The sequence below is a fragment of the Camelina sativa genome, chromosome 3, assembly GCF_000633955.1.
Source record: "Camelina sativa cultivar DH55 chromosome 3, Cs, whole genome shotgun sequence".
In the NCBI taxonomy this organism is placed as follows: domain Eukaryota; kingdom Viridiplantae; phylum Streptophyta; class Magnoliopsida; order Brassicales; family Brassicaceae; genus Camelina; species Camelina sativa.
Window position 1 is genome coordinate 24,325,602 of NC_025687.1, and position 23,710 is coordinate 24,349,311.

Below are 23,710 nucleotides of genomic sequence, written 5' to 3' on the forward strand. Positions count from 1 at the left end.
AGCTAATGGTACTGTAAGCAATGGCAACTTCGAGGAATCAGGAAATATACAACTCAGCTTGGCCATCAATAAAGAGACTCATAAACTCTTCTCCATCAACCGTTTCTTTCTCGATCAGGAGCTGTGCAAGCTTGTGTAGGATATCAATATGAGTTGTTATGATCTCTGTTGCTCTCTTGTATGCCTTTTCAACTAGCTCTCGCACCTCAGCATCTACGATATCTGCAGTTGCCATTGAGTAATCTTTCTGTGATGACATCTGCAAAAACATTTCAATAAGTATAAGTAACATTCCAACTTGTTGAACCAACAACCCTAACGATGAAACCAAGAAACCAAATTCAGTTAGCAGTATACTTGTTGACCCATAAAGGGATTTCCACCAGGGCCACCAACAGCAACTTGTCCAATCTTTTTGCTGAACCCAAATCTCTCAATCATTTGACGTGCCACACGAGACACCTGCATGAAATCATTTGATGCTCCAGTCGTCACATTCTCATCCCCAAAGATTACCTCCTCTGCAACCCTGACAATAGCATAGCCAACACAAGAGAGAGATGGTTCAACACAATCAGACCCTTCCATTTAAGTTCAAAACCTGGCTTTTGTGATAAGGTCATTACTAACTAACCTTCCGCCAAGTGCAACAGCCATTTGATTCTCGAGATAACTCCTGCTGTACAATCCAGACTCAAGTCTTTCTTCGCTTGGAGCAAAAAAGGTGAGCCCACCAGCTTGGCCACGAGGAATGATAGAAATCTTTGCAACCGGATCATATTCCGGCATAAGAGCACCCACTAGAGCATGACCAGCCTCTGCAAATTCGAAATTCATTTGAGGTGGTCAGAAAACAAATCATCCCAGCTTCTCTCAACATATAGTTAGAAAGAACGCTAACCATGGTATGCAACAAGTCTCTTCTTCTCCTCAGAGACAACAGCATTCTTCTTCTCAGGTCCAGCAATGATCCTCTCAAGAGCATCAGAGATTTCGTCCTTGCTTATCTCCTTGAGCTCACGCCTGGCCGCCAGAATCGCCGCTTCATTCATCAGGTTCTGTAGGTCAGCACCCGTGAAACCAGGTGTCCTCCTCGCAACCTTATCAAAGTCCACATCTTTACCGAGTGCCTTCCCCCTTGAATGAACCTACAATAAAACCAAACCCAATAGAAAAATAAGAATCTTTCACACAACTCCCGAGACAACCAGTAAACTTTACAAAACAACTATGAAAAACCTGAAGAATCTTGACTCTGCCAGCCACATCAGGCCTATCCACCGTGACCTGTCGATCAAACCTTCCAGGCCTCAACAGCGCCGAATCAAGAACATCCGGCCTATTTGTAGCTGCCAAAACTATGACACCAGAGTTGCCAGAAAAGCCATCCATCTCTGTCAACAACTGATTAATGGTCTGTTCTCTCTCATCATTTCCTCCTCCCATCCCAGCTCCTCTCTGCCTCCCCACAGCGTCAATCTCATCAATGAATACAATACAAGGGGCTTTAGACTTAGCCTTCTCGAACAAATCCCTAACTCTAGATGCACCCACACCCACGAAAAGCTCCACAAACTCCGAGGCAGCGCAGGAGAAGAACGGTACTCCAGCTTCCCCAGCCACCGCCCTAGCCAAGAGAGTCTTACCCGTACCAGGCGGTCCAACAAGCAAACACCCTTTAGGAATCTTAGCACCCAAGGCTGTGTACTTATCAGGATTCTTCAAGAAATCCACAACTTCCTGTAGTTCCAACTTAGCTTGATCAGCCCCAGCAACATCTGCAAATGACACACCAGTCTCAGGCACTTCCTGGAACTTGGATTTAGAACGTCCAAAATCCATAGGACCACCCAAGCCACCAGGACCACCACCAGGACCACCCTGAGCTCGCCTGAAAAGCAAAAAGAGTCCACCAAAGGCCAAAATGGGGAAAATCAAGTTTCCAATGACAGTAAACAAGTCGTTCCCAGAGGATTCTCCCTCAGACACAGATATATCAACTCCGTTCATAGCCAAGATATCGATAAGGTCAGGGTCATTGGGAACAATCACAGAGGCACGGCGGTTATCAACGGCAGTAAGCTGAAGAACAGAACCGTCTTTGCTAAATCTAACTCTCTCCACTTTACCTTTCTTCACCGCGTTAAGAAACTCGCTGTATCGCCACTGAGATCCTTCTGGAAGATCCGATGATTTAGGACTGGGCGCCTTGAGTATCTCGTTCTGAATGAACAACGGCGACGTCGATGGCTTCACTGCTTGTGCTTGAGCTTCCACAACGAGAGATGGAGAAGGTGGTTCGTCAACTAGAGCTAAAGCTCGCGGCGAAGATGAAATCGAAGAGAAAAGAATCGCTGCTAAAGCTACTTTTGAAGATAACGGCGAATTGGGTTTACCATTTGGGGAATTGGTGTCTTCGTTTCGAAGAGACGATCGAGTGATTTGGTATTTTGCGGGATGGGTGACGAAGGAGAAAGGGAAGGAAGTGTTTCTGGTGGTTTTAGGGGTGGGAGATGAGATTATGATGTGGGATCCTAAGAAATTTGAAGAACGTAGTAACGAGTTTGAAGCTGTGGCCGCCATTGAAGCAGGCTCTGTTTCTTCTCCGGAGATAAAAATTCGAATTGAATTCTGAGATAAAAATGAAATCTTTTGGTTTAATTTCCTCTGGATTGTAAGAGAGATTTTAAAGTAAGAGAGAAGAGAAGCAAGCACCCCATGGCCATGGCCATGATGACTTGGAGTTCGTCTACACGTTTGCTATTTCATATCCACTCGTTAACTGATCGTAAACTGCCACAAAAATTAATATATTAATCTGCAAAAAAATCGAATTTTTGTTTGTGTCGAGGTCGGACACTTCGGTTCACTTAGTTCTTGTTGTACTCAAAACCAATTTTATTTCGGTTCGGTTTTTTCTATTCGATTTGGTTTCCATAATACAAAGTTACAAACATGTATTGAGTTATACATACGTAAATACATTACTTTAAAGAAGGAATAAAAGAGCATCAAAGTCGTTGTAGTATAGTGGTAAGTATTCCCGCCTGTCAAGCGGGTGACCCGGGTTCGATCCCCGGCAACGGCGTTAAACCTTTTTTTTAACCTCACTTTTTTAAAGCAGCTGAAATCATTGTGGGCCGTAACAGAGGCCCAAACCCGTTGTTCAAACTTTCTCGTTTCATTGATGTTGAAAAAACAGACAAGATTCAATTCAAATAAGATGGCTTTCACAACATTAGGGTCACTAGCTCCGTCGTGGATCAGTGCTAAAGAAAATGGGGCTTGTCGGGTCTATACCTATGTTCAAGAGCTAGGCAGCTACGAACCCCTAACATGGACCATAATTTTATGGTTGGAAACACATAAAGCAAGAACGACATTTCTCATGTATGTTTAACGAGTTTCTCTATCCTAGTTCAATTCACGCAAAGGGGTTATCAAACATTCTATAATGGAATGTAGTGATTCTCACACCCACAGGATCAGGAAAATCTTATCCTTACCAAATTTGTCAAAAACATAGTTAAAAGATATTTTTTTTTTCTTTTTGGTTTTCAGTTTTTACAAATAGATTAAGAGAAGAACTAAAGTCCCAACATTAATAAAATAGCGGGGACAACCCAATTTGACTTGCAATTCTTCACTTGATGAGGTTTCAGATTCTTCTTGTCCAGTTTCCAACATTCTATATTCTTTTTTCATTTGCCAAGTCGTCTACAGATGATTCTTCTGATTCTTCAACATCTTATCATCTATGATTCCTCCGTAGGGGCGCCAATCCAACTGTAGTTAACCATACGAGAATTTACATTAGCCACGAGCCATGCACATTTGGGTGTATTCTAGTTTGGAAACCATTTTCTGAAAATACTTACTTGTAAGACCGATAATGTGTCCGTGCACAGTAAAGAGCAAAAATCATGAAATGCCACTTTTAATAAATAAAACCAGGACTGTCAACCAATATTTACCATAAGTGAATGGAAATGAAGGATGATGCCAAGAACCAAGCTCTGCTTCTACTACCATTCCTATGAAATCATCAATGTTGACATTTGATATTCCGAATAGTGAGAGACTGAGATGTGTGTACTTTGTCTAAACTCCATCAGAAAAACGGATCTACGGCACAAGGTCACAGTTGTAGTATCTACTGAGATGAAATTAACTACTATAAGTCTCAAAAAGAAAACACCAGAGGCAGGAAGCCTTTGCTCAAGAACAAATGTGTGATTGATAATACTAGACTTTTATTGCAAATGAGTTGCGGAAACCAGTCCTTATCCTGCCAGAACATTGTTTGTAAGGAAACCACCGTACAAAACTTTTTTATCTTTATTTTTCATGTATACCAACCACAAGTGTATACTGTAAAACGACAGTAAAGACTTGGACATAATAGATCTGAACCTTCGTGCCTCTTGTAAGTGTTCCTTTTCTAATTGCTATATACATACAACATATTTATAATTTAATTGCAAAACTGAGACCACGTTGTAAGCCATATACAAGGTTGAGAAGAGATAACAACCAAACCTGCCATAATATAAAGAGGCTTTGGTTAGCTGATCAACGATAGACTAAATACGACCAACATATATGAAAAAATTAGACATGGCAATATCTGGACTGTACTATGTCACTAAGGTAGAGGAATCCACTGAATCATTATTAAATCACACATAATTTTATCAAATACAAAGCTTGAATCTAAACTTAATACAAATTAAGTAAAAGCATTTCCTACAACTACTATGTTTCTATAGTAGCATAACTATTCTAGAAAAGATGGAGTGCAAGGTTGGTTATTGACTATATGAACAAATCAGTGTTGTTTCCACGTTCTAATATAAGGAAAACAACTGACAAAAAGAGAATCTGTCCGTCAAACCAGGGAAGAAATTTCAAGTTCTCCTGATATAGGTTAAGAGACTTACTTGAAACAAAAATCTCCAGCGAGCTGTATAGCACTATATTACGGGTTGGAGAAACCTGAGCCTTCCATGTTGATAGTAACAAGAACCAATATGCCCGTGATTATACCAAACCACAGTAAAGCTAATCCTGAATTAGGAGGATTTACGGTTTCAGGTCAAGAAAGCATAGAAGGGAAATCATCGAAAGGAATTTAGGCCTCGGTATACCTCCATCGTCGCCAGTGCCTTTACCAGTATTTGCAGCTACCAATTCCGTATCTGATATGTCTGCACTGCTTTCTAACCCATTAGTAGTATCTGCAGGTTGAAATCTTGGGTCCAACCCAGCCTTAGAAGGTACATGAGCCCCAAGTGAGTCACCACCAGAAAGTTTATTGTTTTCAGCTTCAGATGAAACTATGCCTTGAAACTCCTCACTCACAATCAATGCAGACAACACGTTCATAAATGACTCTTGACCAATCTCATCTGAAGAAACCTTTTCTTTCCGCACAAATGAACCAAGTTCTTCTGAATTTGACATTTCATCATCCGTAGCATTTGCAATGGGTTTGACATTGGCCCTGTCATCTTCTTCCTCCTCCACATATGATTTGTATGTAAGCCGTACCAGTATCTCACCGGCAGATCCCTTTCCAAACAAACTCCAACCGCCACGCAAAACCACTATTCTGTCTGTAGGAACTGTATCTTGCAGTAAACTGAGATCAACCTGGACATATAAAAGGTTATGAAGACAGAAACTTAGATATCCAGTCATTACAGAGATTTTCAGAATACTATGTAACCGACCAATGCCTATCAGAGCAGAAATCACAATTTAACATTGCAGTTTCGCCTAAACACTTCAACTGGGAATTGGAAGTTCTGTCAAGACTAACAAAGTGAATAGCGAACCTCATTTTATACGACCAAAAGATCAATAAAATTTAATGGTTAATCACTTTCATAGAGCTTGTAACTCTAGTGATGATGATACAGAAAATTTTGGCAAGGTCTGGCATGTTCACAAAGTCAATACTTGGTAATAACCAAGCAAAGGCACATTAGTCTAGGCAACTGATGTCTATTATCTAATTTTGTTTTGGGCCATGTTGGTTTCATCATTTAGCATTTCTATTTAAATGATACATCTAAATGATTCATCTTAACGTCAAATGACCCAACAAACAAGACAAAAAAGAGTTCATTTGGATGGTCCATCAATAATTCTCTTGTTATTTTTGGATGAACCATCTCCATTCAAATGGTCCAACTAGAATCATCCAAATGAGTTTCAAATTTTTGCCTAAAATTTGAAAACTCATTCAAATGATCCATGTGAATGATTCAAGATGATGCTTCTTTTTTTGACAAAAACGAACAACATTTGAATGAACCATTCAAATGGTCCATCCAAATGAATAAACGAACAAGGCCTTGGTCTTCCAATAAATACTTTGTATCTATACTATTAAAAGGGAAGCACTTATTCAAGGAAAAAATGAAACATTAAAATATATGACAAAATATGCCCCTGAATAAATTTAAAAGCATACAAGATAAGAAGGACATGTAAGTAAATGTCGATGCAAAAAATCGCGGATCCTTCTCTAACCCGGGTGTAATTAATTCAGATCATTTATAAGCAATTCAGAGTCAGATTACATAATAGTATAACCAAACAAAGTCTTTATGTTTCAACAAAGTATCGGCCTTTAAATTAGTGGGAGTGGGCCAAACGTGTAATATCCAATAACCCATTACCAATAAACGAAATAAATACAGTGGTCCAATATATCAAAATATTTCCAAACAAAACATGCTTCTCTACATAAGAGAAGGTAATGACTAGTATAATTAAGAAGATATTGTATACCATAAACAAAAACGAATACCAATACTAAAGGTAATGACTACTATAATTACGAATATATTCTCATGCAAATAAAACATTTAATAATACCAATACTAAAGATACACAAATATATATATTTCTGTGTTCATAATCACGCCAATGAAGCATTTAATAGTTAGGTAAAATCAAACATTAGCAAAATTTCGTATATCACTCATGTTGAAAGGGAAACTAACCTTATGTCCCATTTACTCAAATTAAGACATTTCTAACTAGGAAATGATAATAATTAGCATAATTATCGGATGCAATGTTTCCAAAAACAATTAGAAAATATTACACCAAATAACTTCTACTTACCATTATTGTTTTGCTCATTAACTCACAACTTAATTGGAAACTATAGAACTATATATCATTCGAATGGCGAATACAATCGTTAACAAAAAAAAAAAACACTTCACACAAAAATGGCTTCAAATAATGGAATCACGAGTCTTGCTAACATAAAAACTTTCAAGTCGAGTTGGAAGATCCAAGTGCGGATCGTTCATGAGTGGAGNCAAAAAATCGCGGATCCTTCTCTAACCCGGGTGTAATTAATTCAGATCATTTATAAGCAATTCAGAGTCAGATTACATAATAGTATAACCAAACAAAGTCTTTATGTTTCAACAAAGTATCGGCCTTTAAATTAGTGGGAGTGGGCCAAACGTGTAATATCCAATAACCCATTACCAATAAACGAAATAAATACAGTGGTCCAATATATCAAAATATTTCCAAACAAAACATGCTTCTCTACATAAGAGAAGGTAATGACTAGTATAATTAAGAAGATATTGTATACCATAAACAAAAACGAATACCAATACTAAAGGTAATGACTACTATAATTACGAATATATTCTCATGCAAATAAAACATTTAATAATACCAATACTAAAGATACACAAATATATATATTTCTGTGTTCATAATCACGCCAATGAAGCATTTAATAGTTAGGTAAAATCAAACATTAGCAAAATTTCGTATATCACTCATGTTGAAAGGGAAACTAACCTTATGTCCCATTTACTCAAATTAAGACATTTCTAACTAGGAAATGATAATAATTAGCATAATTATCGGATGCAATGTTTCCAAAAACAATTAGAAAATATTACACCAAATAACTTCTACTTACCATTATTGTTTTGCTCATTAACTCACAACTTAATTGGAAACTATAGAACTATATATCATTCGAATGGCGAATACAATCGTTAACAAAAAAAAAAAACACTTCACACAAAAATGGCTTCAAATAATGGAATCACGAGTCTTGCTAACATAAAAACTTTCAAGTCGAGTTGGAAGATCCAAGTGCGGATCGTTCATGAGTGGAGACAATATACGATTTACAGTGGGGAAACCTTAGAAATGATTTTAGCTGATGTAGAGGTCAGATTCTATTAATTAACTCTATCTACTTATATTTTTAAACCCATGTATATTATTATGTGTCTAATAACATATTATTTGCTGTTTATAGGGAACTCTAATCCATGCCACTGTTAAAAAGAATCATGTTAACAAGTTCCACAGAATGGTAGTTGCTGGAGAGTGGAGGTTTGTGGAGAATTTTCAGCTGACTAAGTCTATGGGAAAGTATAGGGTAACATCACATGCTTTCAAGATGTCTTTCACTAACACCACAATCATAAGCCGATCTCCTTCGCTATCGACTGATTGGTATTTGGACTTGAAGAGCTTTGAAAGCATAATTGCTGAAGATGGTCTCAATGAAAACATCTTAATAGGTATGTTTGTAATGAAAAGTTTGTATTACTTTTAACAACATATAAGTATAAGATTTTAATTATTTTACCCCTGTAGATGTGGTTGGCCAAGTCGTGAATATTGGTGTGATGAAAACAAGTGATAACAATGGGAAAATTTCTAAGAGATTGGAGGTGGGGCTAAGGGACACTAGGTAAGTTTAAATTATTTATATCATTGTATATATGGTTTTTTCAATAAGTATATTACAAGATTTTGCTTAAATACGCAGTGATAATCGTGTGACCTGTACATTATGGGATAAATTTGCTGATACAATGTGGGCTGCTGGTGAGAACACAGGCAGCAACATCGTTACCTGTTTACTTCGACTAGCGAAGATAAATCAATTTAATGGTAATAAAATTTTGTTCCCTTAGATTTATCTCTTTTAACGAATAGTCATTGTGGATTTAAAATTGTGGATTGTGGATGCTAGGTGAAAGATCCATATCAAATGCATATGATATGTCTTTGTTGTTGATCAACTCGGATTATCCCGGAGTCCTTGAATTTGTCCAGAAGTAAGTTATTTTACTGGCCTTCATTTACATATTATGGTTTTAAAGTACGTAGTTATACTTCTCCGTGGCTATTAACATATTGATTCATAATAATACTTATAGTTTGCCAAAAGATGGAATATCAATTGCATTTATACAACCGAAGGCTGCTGAACCAAAAGAAGAGAAGAAGATTGATTATTTCAATCGGTTTGAGAGGAGAACCATTTCCGAGCTACTGGAATCTACAATGGTGAGAAATTTTACAATAGTTTTTTCAAATAGAAATAGATATTTTTAACATATATTTGATTTCAGGAAGGTAAGTTTAAGATCATGGGAAGTATTTTCAACATAGACATGGATTTTGGTTGGTATTACTTCACCTGTATCAATTGTGATAAGACTGTATACTTGGTTCCCAAGAAAGAAAATGATCATCCAAGCAAGGTGAAGAAGCGTTTGTTTCATTGTAATCATTGCAATGAACACACAACGAAAGTTCAACCAAGGTGCATATTCTTTGACTATATGAAATTTAGTTTTGCCATTGTTAATATTCTTAGTGGCTGTTTTTATATATATCGAAAATGTCATAAGAGATAAATATTCGGTGATGTTTTTTGCCTATAGGAAATTTAGTTGTACCAAGGTAAATATACTTTAATGTTTTTATATATTTCGAAAATGTCCTAATGTGCTCCTTCTACTTAAACAACAAAGGTACTAGTTGATTCTTGATGTTATGGATAACACTGCCAAGACTAAGGTTATGCTGTGGGATAATAATGCTCAAAAACTTGTAAATAAAACTGCCTCCGAGTTATTGGATGGTAATTTTGATGAGGTATGTTATGGGAAGTATATAAAGTTTATATTTTTTATATATTTATAAGATTAAAATAAAAAAAATGTGGAAACTTACCTCTATTAAATATTTGTAGATTGATGACCCAACCAATATTCCTGAAGCTTTGAAGTCCTTGGTTGGCCAAACCTACCAGTTTCTTGCCACCATTGACAAGGGTAACATTAATGATGGGAAAGATACTTACAAAGTATCTTTGGGTTAAATTGGTAGGAATTCAGCCAATGTTGACAACATGGAGGATTCTGAAATTGATCCCTCTTCCATTGTGTCTACTGATCAGGTTTGTAAACAAGAATGTCATAGTATAGATGTTTAAATCAGACCTTAATGTTAATATTAAATATTAAATTTGTACTTTACCATCATAGGGTCATACTGTTGGAACATACAGCACTGAGGTTGAAAATGGGTTAGAGACATCTCCAACTACTCCTTCTTCGAAGAGAAAGGAAGATGCATCTGCTGATTTGTCTGACCAATCGTCTTCCTCGAAGAAAAAATGTGTTACTAATATCAGTGCCGACATTGAGAATAAAGAAGCTAAACATATAAAAAGTGACTAAGGCATGAGATGTTCTCTACGAAGAAGGAGTGTGAGAGTCTTATGAAGTCGACCTTTATGCTAGCCATTTCACATTTATAATAAGTGCAATTTTCTTCAGTTTAATCTTTCCTTTAAAGTACTTGGTTATGGTTATTGAATTCTTCTTTTTATTATTTGGATTTAAATTTTCATATGGAATAAAAGTGTTATTTGCCTTTTAAAGTCATGTCTATTTTAATGTGGGACAATATACAATATACAATATTCTGCAGGACTAAATATACATATGTCTTATGTAAGTGTGTTCCCTCTTTTGAATTCGAAAGAGTGTAAAAGGGAAAAAACTCCATCACTAAATTTATTTTATAATAGATATGACTATAAGTTAATGAAAGAAATTAGAGGAAAAATATAAGAAAATGAAATACGTAAAAGGAGAGTTGACTTATGTAATCTATGATATCAATGAAACTTACAAGAAATAAGGATTTGTCAATGTGTGATGGAGTTGACACACACTATTAACAGGAAAGTTAAAGTAAATGATAGATACTTATTACGTATAAGCATTAAAGAATTTGTCACACGAATCATGTATCGATAGAATAATTCTTTCCCACAATTAAAAAATGATCCAGCAAATCTTAAGGTGCGAAATGGGAAAGTAAATATCTATATTACTATTATTGCACGCACATTAAGCTGACTACCACGACGTTAACCTTAAGAAGGCAGAAACGCAAAGTTATAAGGTGAGTGTTCTTATAAATTTTGCATTATTTCAGACAAATCAATATGAAGAAGAGGAAATCAGAAATTCCGACAGATTTAACTATAGGTTCACCTTCTGGATTAGAAAAGCGTGCAAGATCAAGATTTAATAATGAGAACCGTGATCCTTTGCAACCAGAAAACGGCAAAGGTGTGCATTTGAAATCAATTTTCAAACGTTTGTTTGATGATTTGTCAAAGGAAAAAAGGAAGAATGATTCCGAAATCTTAAAAAGTGCGACAATAACACCCCCTAAGAAGATGACTTACAAAGGTTTGTTAATGCGTGAGTTCTTTTTTATTTGCAAATAATTTAGTATACGTGAATTCAAAACTTAACTATCATTTTTTTGAAAAACAGAACCAAAATTCAGGGCCAAAAGAATCGAAAATAACGTTTTGAGAGATGTTACAAATTTACCTGGGTTAGAAAGAACTCACGCTTTTAGCACACCTCAAACACCTACACCGAAAGGGAAAACACTTAACAGCTTTGAAGATGTTACAACTTCCTGCACAGCACAAGGTAATAGTTGGTCCAATAATCCGAAAACTATTTGTGTATATCAAATATTTATGTGGTAGACATAGCTATATCACAACAAAATTTTAAACAAATCCAGGATCACAAACAAAATCAGGGATCACATCCCTCCATGATTTGATCGATGGTCCGAATCAAACAAATTTAGTAGACCCAACACACATATCAGAGAGCCGAGAAAAACCACCATGCAAGATACAAAAAGTCGTTCAAGACTGTTCTCACATAACTCCTCCCTCGGTAAACAGCAAACAAGGTATGTTCTTTATACTTCTTAACTACTTATCGAGAGAGAGAAAAAAAAACGATTACATAATTGTTGCTTGGGTATTATGATAGTAAGATTATATCATGTTTGAAAATATTGCATACAGCTACAAGAGTACCTATCCAGTTCAGACAAAGGACATCTTTGAGGTTTATAAAGTCTCTTGCTAGACGGGGGAAACTCACTGACAATGGTTGTACTACTAACGTAAACAACACATTCTCTAGAATTCCTATGGAAGAAGACACACATCCTTCTGGAGAGAATTCAATAAATAGAAGCGCAGGTATATTTATATGCAATTATTTTTTTTCAAAATAATAACCATCTAATTATGAAACCATAATTCTTCACATGTTTAAGATACAGTTGAAAACCATGCTCGGAAAGAACAAGTGTATAATGCCGGAAGAGAAGATGACTCACCTGCAGAAAATGTTTTCACGGCGGAAGAATTTGCTAATATTCCAAACGACGTAAGAAAGGGATATGAAATCATAAGGATTCTCGATGAAAGTTTGGCCGAAGCTTTCCCTACACCTGAACCCGTTACCTGCAAGGGCAAACAGAAAAAGAAAGAAACAGGTGAATAACTGAAACTAAGTTGAATTCAATAAAATTATTTCACTATAATTATCGAGCTTTGATCAAATCCTAAACTGTATCAGAACCACCAAAGCCAAAGAGTTCAAGTAAGAAGAAAAGTACAGGTAACTAAATAGTTTATTCTTTAGTTCAATATTAAAACAAATTTGATGACTCAGTCTCAACTAAACTTACTTTATACCAGAACCGGCTAAACGAAAGAGGGATCGGAAAAAAAAAGAAACAGGTATCAAAATATGTACCATCCATACTGCAATTTACTAATGTCGCATGTTACTGATTTAGACTTTTGTTGATAATACAGAATATTTGGACCATGGTGACCCTGAATATGAATGTACACATTGTGGTGCTATGATGTGGCACGATGAACGCATAAACCGTCACAGAAAAGCTCGGCAACCAATTTTCGCTCAGTGTTGTTTGCAAGGTTCAGTCACATTGCCACTCTTACACAATCAACCAGAATTGTTGTACGCATTGTTGACAAATGACAATGACCTGAGTAGGCATTTCAGAGAGAATATACGAGCCTATAATATGATATTTTCCTTTACTTCACTTGGTGGTCGCTGTGAAAGTTCTGTTGCCAAAGGTCGTGGCCCAAATATGTTTGCCATACAAGGTGAAAATTATCATCTTATGGGAAGTCTAAAACCAGAAGATAGCGATTTTCCTAAATTTTCACAGCTATATATTGTTGACACTGAGAATGAGATTCAGAACAGAGCTGGGATATTAAGGTTCGGATTATCATGACCTCTTTCTGTTGTCAGTAAAATTCCTTTATTTTTATTTTTTCAAATTATATGGTCTATGTTAATTTACGGGAACAATCTATTTTGCAGTAAAAGATCAAAGGCTGGGAAATACAAAAAGAAAGGGAATTTGAGAGAAGATGTCATAGCAGCAATCATTAAGCTCTTGAATGAGGTGAATCCATATGTTGAGAGTTTTAGGTCTGCTAGGGATAGGTTAGATATCCAGAAAAACGTTTTCACATGCGAATCGTCAGTGACCGTTTAAAAGATGGAAGAAAATATGATATTCCAACTGCTTCTGAGGTAGCTGCATTGATTCCTGGTGATTTTAGTGTTGATATGCCTACCCGTGACATTGTTGTTGAAGAAAAATCTGGTGCTTTACAACGAATTAGTGAAATTCATCCATCTTATCTTGCTTTACAATACCCACTGTTATTCCCGAAGGGTGAAGATGGTTTCAGGCCAGAGATACTAAAAGGTCCGAGGAAAGGGATAAAAAAAAGAAGGTAAAGAAAACAAAGGAAAATGATTGTATAAGTTTACGACAATGATTTGCATTTAGAATACAAGAGAGGAAGAATGAGTCACAGAATTTACTGCGTTCTAAAAGACTTTTTCAACAGTTCTTGGTCGATGCTTACACTACAGTTGATGTAAACATGCTTACTTATTTCAAGCTAAATCAGTCAAAGATTAGAGCTGACAATTACGAGGCTGTGAAGAATGCATTTAACTCAGGAAAGACAGATTTGAATGAACAAGGTACCAAATTTTATTTACCAGCTACTTTTGTTGGGGGTCCAAGATATATGAGAAATATGTATCTGGATGCAATGGCTATATGTCAGCACTATAGATTTCCAGACTTATTCATCACATTCACATGTAACCCTAAATGGCCTGAGCTGGTCAGATATTGTGGTACTCAAAATCTGAACTCTGATGACAGGCCAGATATTATAAGTAGAGTTTTCAAGATGAAACTAAATTCCCTCATGGACGACTTTACCAGAAAACATATCCTAGGGAAGACAGTTTGCTGTAAGTTTACATGACTTAGTTTTTATTTAATATTTGTGATGTTGAGTACTATGTCATGTTTGATATAGATTTATCTAGCCAATGTTTTTGCTAATTATTGTAGCCATGTATACCATCGAGTTTCAAAAAAGAGGTCTACCTCATGCTCATATCTTGCTATGGATGCACCCAGATTCAAAATTGCCAAAAGCTGAGGACATTGACAAGTTGATATCCGCTGAAATCCCCAACAAGAATAAAGATCCAATACTTTTCGACATTGTAAAGGAAACAATGATTCATGGCCCTTGTGGAGCTGTTAACCCAAATTCACCATGTATGGAAGAAGGGAAGTGTACAAAGTATTATCCAAAGAAATACGTGGAACATACAACTGTTGACAAAGAAGGATTCACGGTTTACAGAAGAAGAAGGAGGAAAAATTTTGTTGAGAAAAATGGGTTTAAGTGTGATAATCGCTATGTTATACCTTACAACAAAACGTTGTTGCTAAGGTACATAGCTCACATTAATGTAGAGTGGTGCAATCAATCAGGCTCTATAAAATACTTATTCAAGTATATAACCAAAGGTCAGGATCGGGTAGCGGTTGTTGTTGAACATTCATAGAAAACTACAGTTAAAGGTAACACTAAATCAAGTTCAAAAAATTTTGTTTCTGTGGAGAAGCCGAAGAATGATATACAAGATTTATTTGATTGCAGGTTTGAACTATCTATACTATTTGAATATAGATAATATTCGAGATATGATTTCACACTAATAAAGGCAAATATTAATAAGTCTTCTTGTGTACCAGGTACGTATCTGCATGCGAAGCAGGGTGGAGGCTTTTAAAAAATCCAATACATCATAGATCAATATCTGTTCAGAGGCTATCATTTCACATAGAGGGGCAGCAACTGATATACTTTAAAGCTGATGATGAGGTTGAGTATGTTTTGCATAGATCAGAATTACTAGATACTATGTTTTTGGCTTGGTTTGAACTAAAAAAGGTTAGTGAGATAGCAAGGGGTTTAACCTATGTTCAAATTCCTGAATATTTCACGTACGATGGGAAAGAGAGACAATTTTATTTGTGCAAACGACCAGGGAAAGCTATAGGGAGGATAAATTATGTCCCAATTGGGTTTGAAGATGGTTATTATCTAAGAGTTCTTCTTAATGTGCAATTAGGAACACAAAGTTATGATGATCTAAAAACGGTCAAGGGGATTGTTTACAAAACATATAAAGAGGCATGTTATGCTCTAGGATTACTAGATAATGATCAAGAATATATTGATGATATATTGAGGACAAGTCTTTGGGGTTCTAGGAAATACCTTCGTTGTATGTTTGTTGTCATGCTACAGTCAAGCAGTTTATCCCAGCCAGAATTGGTTTGGAACAAAACTTGGGAACTTCTTTGTGATGATATTCAAAGGGAGAGGCGATTATACTTTAATCGGCCAGGTAATAATTAATTAGTTCAATTAAAATTGTTAACTCATATTTACTATATATTAAATTACCGTAACAATAATATTTACTTTTCTTTTTTAGACCTAATGTTGTCAGATGAAGATAAACAGAGGATTGCACTCCAAGATATTGATAGCATATTGAGAAGGAACGGGACAGCTCTAATAAATTTTGGTTCGATGTCGCAGTTGCCTGAAGGAATAGTTGATAACACTAATGTGCAGATCATTGATGAACAAAATTATGATCGTGATGACCAGAAAAGAAAACATGATCAATGGTTGCTTCAGATGACTGAAGAGCAGAAGCATATTAATACAGAGATTGTAAAAGCGGTTGATAACGACACTGGTGGTGTATTCTTCGTCTATGGTTTTGGAGGTACTGGGAAAACATTTGTTTATAATACTCTATCTGCTAGATTTAGAAGTAGAGGGTCCATTGTACTCAATGTGGCATCCAGTGGGATTGCTTCACTACTATTAGCAGGTGGGAGGACAGCTCACTCAAGGTTTGGTATCCCGTTAAACCCTCATGAGTTTAGTGTTTGTCACCTTAAGCGTGGAAGTGATCTTGCAAACTTAGTGGAAGAAGCATCTTTAATAATTTGGGATGAAGCTCCAATGATGAGCAAACATTGTTTTGAGTCATTAGATAGAAGTTTGTCTGATATTATTAGATGTGAAAACAATAGGCCTTTTGGTGGAAAAGTCGTTGTGTTTGGAGGTGATTTCAGACAAGTTTTGTCGGTCATTCAAGGTGGTAGGAGGGCAGAAATTTGTATGGCTGCACTAAATGCTTCTTATATTTGGGATAATTGTAAAGTTTTAAGGCTTACAAAAAATATGTGTCTAATGTCTGGTAACCTGAGTACGACTGAGGAGTTCTCAGAGTGGATTCTTGCTGTTGAAGAAGGTAAACTCTCGGAGCCTAACGACGGTGAGGTTTTGATTGATATCCCCGATGAGTTACTAATAAACAATGCAAGTGATCCCATAGAAGCAATAACCAAGGAGGTTTATGGAGATCCAAAATTATCGAAGGATAAGACTGATCCTAAATTTTTCCAAGAAAGAGCAATTTTGTGCCCAACCAATGAGGATGTGGGCATTATCAACGACTTTATGCTTGACCAACTAGAAGGTAAGGACCTTCTCTTCTATTATGTTGTTTTAATAATCTTACAGCTATTATATAAGTATTAAAATCTTTTTGTAGGTGAAGAACGTATTTACTTAAGTTCAGACTCTATTGATCCTTCTGATAAGCGTTCTGCCAACAATCCAGTTATGACTCCAGAGTTCTTGAACAGCATAAAGGGTTCTGGTATTCCGAACCACAACATTAGGTTGAAGTTTGGATGTCCAGTCATGCTATTAAGGAATATAGATGCAAGAGGTGGGATAATGAATGGTACACGTTTACAGATTACACAAATGGCAGAATTTGTTTTGGAAGCTATTATCATTATAGGAGATAGAGTTGGAGATAAAGTTGATCCCACAGGTATTGTTAACTCCTTCAGACACAAAACTTCCTTTCATCATGCGTAGAAGACAATTGCCATTGGCTGTCGCCTTTGCAATGACCATTAATAAAAGTCAAGGACAATCGTTGAGCAACGTTGGTTTGTATTTACCCCGACCATGTTTTTCACATGGCCAGCTCTATGTTGCTTTATCAAGAGTTACTTCTAAGAAGGGGCTTAAGGTGTTAATCGTTCATAAAGATGGGAAACCACAAAAGAAAACCATGAATGTGGTGTTCAAAGAAGTTTTTCAAAACATACAGGCAATTTCTGGAAACGACGTTTCTTAGGTATGTATTTTTTAAAGCACTACACTAATTGTAGAACACATAGTTTACTTTATATTATTTTAGCTAATTCTCTAATAGCTGAATTACAGGTAGGTGTTGGTGAGGGCGTGAGTGATGATTAATGGTGGATTATGCTTCTTACATGAAACCTTATTTTTTAAAGTTTATCTCGGCAAACATTACATTATGTGTCATGTCGAAAACTATTATTTCCTGAGTTTTGAAAATATAATCCTAAAAATGTTGGTGAGGCTTCAAGATTTTAATTTCAAAATGCGAGCCTGTGGATTAAAGAATAGTTTAAAAGTAGAGCTGGTCGTCAAAATTTGTAATCAATTTTTTGGTTAATCAAAACATGACAAAGCAATATAATCAAAAACAAGAGGCCGTGATTTAGATTTTAGGGTTGTCATCATAATTACAATATAGAGATTAATTTGATTAACCAAATTTTGATATTTCCTTAATCTAATTTGCATCTTAAACAAAACTCAGATAATTGAGAAAGTAAAAGAACCTGATAAACGTTGCCGAACCTTTCTTTGGGTGTGGATCGTGAACTACCCCTCTCAATTTCGATCCCTCGATTCTTTACAACAGAAATGGATTTCAAAAACAAGAATTAAAACCTGATAGATATCCAAAACCCAGCTTAAATACAAATTAACAAATTGAAATTGCTTACCTTGCACTATAATAACACACATAGTGTTGATCTAACTGGATTCGCCATATTATTATTGAGAGAAGATGGTTGTCGATTGATTTTTCAATTGAAAGGGAAGCATGTGGAAGAAGAAGGTTATTTGTTTCGCCTCTTCAAGTCGCAGTCACAGAGATTTTTTGTTTTTTTGTTCGTGAGTTTTGTAAAATAAAGGACAAATCCAATCTCGGTTTGGACCTTTTATTATTGGGCTTTACAAATAAATTTTGTACAACTATAAATCGAGCCCAACATAACTGTGAGGCCCTAACGTTTATGTTATAGTTTATATCAAATACAGTTAATTTGGAATGTTAGTGTAATTAATCCATTATATAGTATAAATATATATCTGTATATTAATCCTATGTTCTATAAAGTCTAACACTAAGTTGGAGAATAACGAAGAATACAATATGCAAGTACATTTCAAGTTCCACTCGCTAACATATTTAAATTGATAAAACTCAACTATTTAAATAGTATAGAAGATGGATAAAGTTAGGATTTTCCTTAAACGAACAAACTACGTTAAATTCACAACAAACTTTCTATACTACATTCAAAACACATTTTCTACTCTCCCCTTATTCTCGATAGAGAAATTATAAGCTCTAAAATAACTATGTTGAATAACAGTTTTTTTGCAAGATAAACAACTTAGGTTTAAAGCAATATCAACTATATTTCAAACACTTAAATATAAAAAAACCATTAAAAGAAAAATTTGTTTTTGTAAACAAACCCGCACGTACGTGCGGGTCCGGATCTAGTATATAAGTAAATTACAATCCACTATCTGAATAGAAAAACTTAGGCAATCTGATTTACCTCTCCAGTACCAATAGCCATATCAGCAAAGCCAAGACGGTCATTGACCTCAATTTGTAATACTTGCTCTCTAGGATTTGAAACTAGGAATTGAAAGTCCTGCAAAGATTATGAATACACACACTTTATCCTATTACATTTAAACCTTAAGTAATCATGGTTCACCACCAGATTATAAATGAACCATCCAAAGAAGTTCACCTGATTCTAGAATGGTCGACCAGGAGCCCCAATGACAGTAGTTTGACTGTTCCTTTTGCTACGGATAACTTGATCCCCTAATCTGAGAATTGCATATGGATTTGTTTTACCTGTTACCAATTATCAAGGAAAATGTAAACCGCTGAACAAACATGTAACATAACGAAAGATCTCAGCCATAGACCCATTTAGTATCGCTACGACGTTGTTCCCAACAAAATCAAATGAACTTGCACAAGGAGAATTATATTCAGTAAGAGATTGTCTATCTATTCCATTTCTCCAACTATGAAGGAAACACTGACATGAAAGGAAGTATAGCTTACCGGAGAACATGTATCGAAGCTTCTTAGCATCTACAAGAGTAACAAATAGTTCCCCAAAAAAATCCTTATTGCCTTCCTGCATTTCTCCTGATTTAAGATCATTTGAAACTGGTCCAACAGCTTTTCCTTTCTGAAAATCCAAGACTATTTTCTTTGGTCGGACAAATAATCGAGGCAAATCCTCTGTCAGCAGTTTGGTCAAGAACCTGTAAGAGACGATGCTGGGTAAAACCATAGGAATGAAGAAGAAACTACTATTTCAGATCTACAAGGACCTGAAACACTCAACATTAAACAAAATGAAATACTAATATCTAATCAGGACAATGCACCAATGCATCTTAAACTATATGATAACATCATCTAAGTTCTATGCAAGAAAAGTGGCCTTTCTAATACGAAGCAATAAGTCCATGTAGTATCAAACATTAACAAGAACAAAATTGTGAAGTAACAAATACAAAAGAACTTACATTGATAGAACGGGGATTCCTGATATCATCATCCGAAGCATTCATGACATAAGAAATAAAATGTGTGAGTTACGGCAAGAGCAAAAGCTAAAAGTCTCTTCATTAATCAGCAATCGTCGATAACTTAACCAATCCCCAGTCTAGCCAACATTTTAAAAAATTACTATATAAGAGGTTGTCTGTATATGAAATAAGCAGCACAAACACTATAATGGACATGCAACAGAAGACAAAGATTAATCCATACCCATTAGATTAAACAATCTGAATGCTGCAAGTTGAAGTGTGACCTTTGGAGGTGACACAAACGAACATGATACAGCTCCCACCCAAGGCTGTGTTGGTATCAATCTTAGTTTGACCCAAAGCTCACCATCAATGTCAAAATCCCGGACACCAATTGGAACAGCTATATGGATTATACCAAATATCAACGAGAGCAATAACAACATGCGGGCACCACCAGTATACCGAAGGCCAATTTGGTACCTATAACAGGATAAGAAACCTCAAACTGAGCCGCTGATATACAGTTTGAACTTTGAAGTACCCTATACCCGAAAGATATGTAACATAGGAAAGATTAATCTTTAAATTAATATTGTTCATGAAGTGAAATATATCTCATGAGAAGCTTCAGTGAGTGAAAAATAATATCCAAGTGAAACCAAGTAAGAGCAATCCCAACAAATAGATCAACTCAAGTACACACGTACTGCAAGTCATTGGCATGGCGAGATGTCCTCCTCTCAACATTTCTGACAGACAAGGGCTCATCCCCTAAAGAAAACTGCTTAATCTCAACTCTCTGAACATAATAAGGCTTCTTCTTCAAGTCATCAATCACAGGCTGCAACAAACCAACAAGCCAAGTCTCAATCCCAGCTCTATACACTTTCCAGAGCTTCCCCAAAACCATATTCACCCATCCACGGACTCTTTCCTTTGTAAATCCTTCTCAAGGAACAAGAAGAAGCTGGTGGGAACCTGTAGCCATTGTCCTGCTCCTCGCTGGCTTCCATCTCCACCCGTTTCTCTCTGCCTCTTTCTCCACGTCCATAGTTTATCAAAAGCAACACCAACAAAGAAGAAGAACACGAATAGACCAATCACACTATTGTTAATAGGTGGTGACGGAATTGGATGAATAACACCCAACTGGGTCCTAAGCTTACCCACTATCGGATCTTCCCTAATGTTACTAAAATTGTTTTCTTCATCTTGAACCAGAGACTGTTTCGAAGCTTCCTAATGTGATCATGAGACCATACAAGACGATCCTTGAGTCTTGCTCACCACGAACAAAGTCAAAGGTGAACTCATCGCTACGCGATTTGGACCTACGAGTATTCAAAGGAGGATTCCGACCAATTCAAAAGGATTCAAGGTATGAACCAAAATGTTCTGGAATCTTGATCCATTCCATAACCATGGAGAATTGGAATCACATTAATATCAGTTTATATGTGAAAGATATGGATATTTCAAGTCAGTGGATCTATCTCAGTCCCAATTTTGCGTCTGAGCAAAAGACCGTGTTACACAGACCAACTCAGAAACAGTTTCGGTACAAAACCACTTGAAGGATGTTAATGTATATCTTATGTTTCCAACAAGCTCAGAAAGAGAAGTTTTGGCCCACGAAATACAAAGATACATTTCATTTGCCAAAGGAAGTCAATCTAGTTCTACACTTAAAGAGTTTTAGGTCCAATTGGTTTAGGACATTCTAGAATTACGTATGGCAATCAGGAGCTGTTTCTACTAAGTCCAGGATGAAGCAAAGATACAGACCATGTTGTTTCTCATCATCAAGTTGGATCAAAGAGTAAATATCAAAGAAGATTAAGGAAACACTTAATGGGTCAATTCAAGATCTTATGGCCAAAGAGAGCATGGGAAAAACTATTGGGGATGATACCTATCAAGTCCAGCCCACTTTGAGCCTAATTCAAATCCAAGAAAGCCCAAAATAATGACTTTGTTTTGTGGTCAAAGAGGAGTGACGAAAATAGAGTTCAACTCTATCTTTATTGAGTTTTAGTTTTAAGAATAATACTTGACTTTGCGACCAAGTTTTCTATCTCTATATAAACTCATGTAATATAATTTGAGAATCATCAACCAATTTTCCTTTTCTTTATTAGAGTTTATGTTTTTGTTCTTTGTCTAGAACATTTCTTTGTTTCTTGGTGTGTAATATCCAAGGAACAGCCTCCTTTAGTTGGACTAGTGTGTCATATCTAGCAGGGATTGAAGTTGGGAATATCAGCAGCCTTCCGCAACTGCTGTGCGACCCCTCAATCCATCAAATCTCCCTTGTTGCACCTTGCACCTTGGCGAGTTTCTGCCTAATTCAAATCCAAGAAAGCCCAAAATAATGACTTTGTTTTGTGGTCAAAGAAGAGTGACGAAAATAGAGTTCAACTCACCTTGGGAAGGACACCTTGGGAAGACAAACTTCAAAGAGTTGAATCTTCATTCAACTATCTATTTTTATTGTGTTTTAGTTTTAAGAATAATACTTGGCTTTGTGACCAAGTTTTCTATCTCTATATAAACTCATGTAATATAATTTGAGAATCATCAACCAATTTTCCTTTTCTTTATTAGAGTTTATCTTTTTGTTTTTTGTCTAAAACATTTTTTTGTTTCTTGGTATGTAATATCCAAGCAACAACCTCCTTTTGTTAGAGTAGTGTGTCATATCTAGCATGGATTGAAGTTGGGAATATCAGCAGCCTTCCGCAACTGCTGTGCGACCCCTCAATCCATCAAATCTCCCTTGTTGCACATTGCACCTTGGCGAGTTTTTATCCTTTTTAGTCTGGCTGAATGATCCTTGAATTTTGGGCGTATCACTTCCTCAACTTTGAATTCAGTGGAAGCCGTAGAAAAAAGAAATCTCCTTGTCCTTGTACTAGAAGAATCCCTCAATCTTAGGTTATTCGAATCCCGGCGAACTCCACAGGAAATAAACCGAAAGTTTGAAACTTTGAAGTTCCGAAACAAAACCCAACTCCTTGGAAACGTGCCGAGCTCATTCAAACATGGACAGAGAAGGGGATGAGACACATAAACAGGTAACAGGAAATGTAAACCCGAAAAAGAAGATTCTGAAATCATCTATGAATCGTACTCGAAGTCGACGAAGAAGGAGGAGAAAAATAACGCATAACTGTCTGTAGCGCGAAAAAAAAAAGACCGTCTTCTCCAATGACACGTAGCAGAAGAATTTGTGGAAGTAAAGCTATCAAATTTGAAAACAAAGTGCAGAAGAAAAAGTTCATTACAATCTTTTCTTCTTTGGAATGTTCGACACGTGGATCGGTTTAGTAAACCGACTAATTCAGAGTTAGTTCGGTTGAATTGAATAGA

General features: G+C 36.1%; 1 protein-coding gene, 1 long non-coding RNA gene, 1 other non-coding gene and 1 pseudogene across 3 annotated transcripts; 1 reads left to right on the forward strand and 3 right to left on the reverse strand.

Moving 5' to 3' along the window:
* On the reverse strand, positions 7-2,765 carry LOC104777948 (ATP-dependent zinc metalloprotease FTSH 1, chloroplastic). Its single transcript, XM_010502273.2, has 5 exons — positions 1,240-2,765; positions 902-1,148; positions 635-818; positions 358-529; positions 7-259 (listed from the first exon to the last, which is right to left on the reverse strand). The coding sequence occupies exons 1-5, from the start codon at positions 2,581-2,583 to the stop codon at positions 38-40; spliced, it is 2,169 nt and encodes a 722-aa protein (XP_010500575.1). The 5' UTR covers positions 2,584-2,765; the 3' UTR covers positions 7-37.
* On the forward strand, positions 3,017-3,088 carry TRNAD-GUC. Its single transcript has one exon. It is a non-coding gene; the product is annotated as a tRNA-Asp (tRNA).
* On the reverse strand, positions 4,979-23,697 carry LOC104777956 (annotated as a pseudogene).
* On the reverse strand, positions 18,315-18,587 carry LOC104777955. Its single transcript, XR_766365.2, has 2 exons — positions 18,484-18,587; positions 18,315-18,387 (listed from the first exon to the last, which is right to left on the reverse strand). It is a non-coding gene; the product is annotated as an uncharacterized LOC104777955 (long non-coding RNA).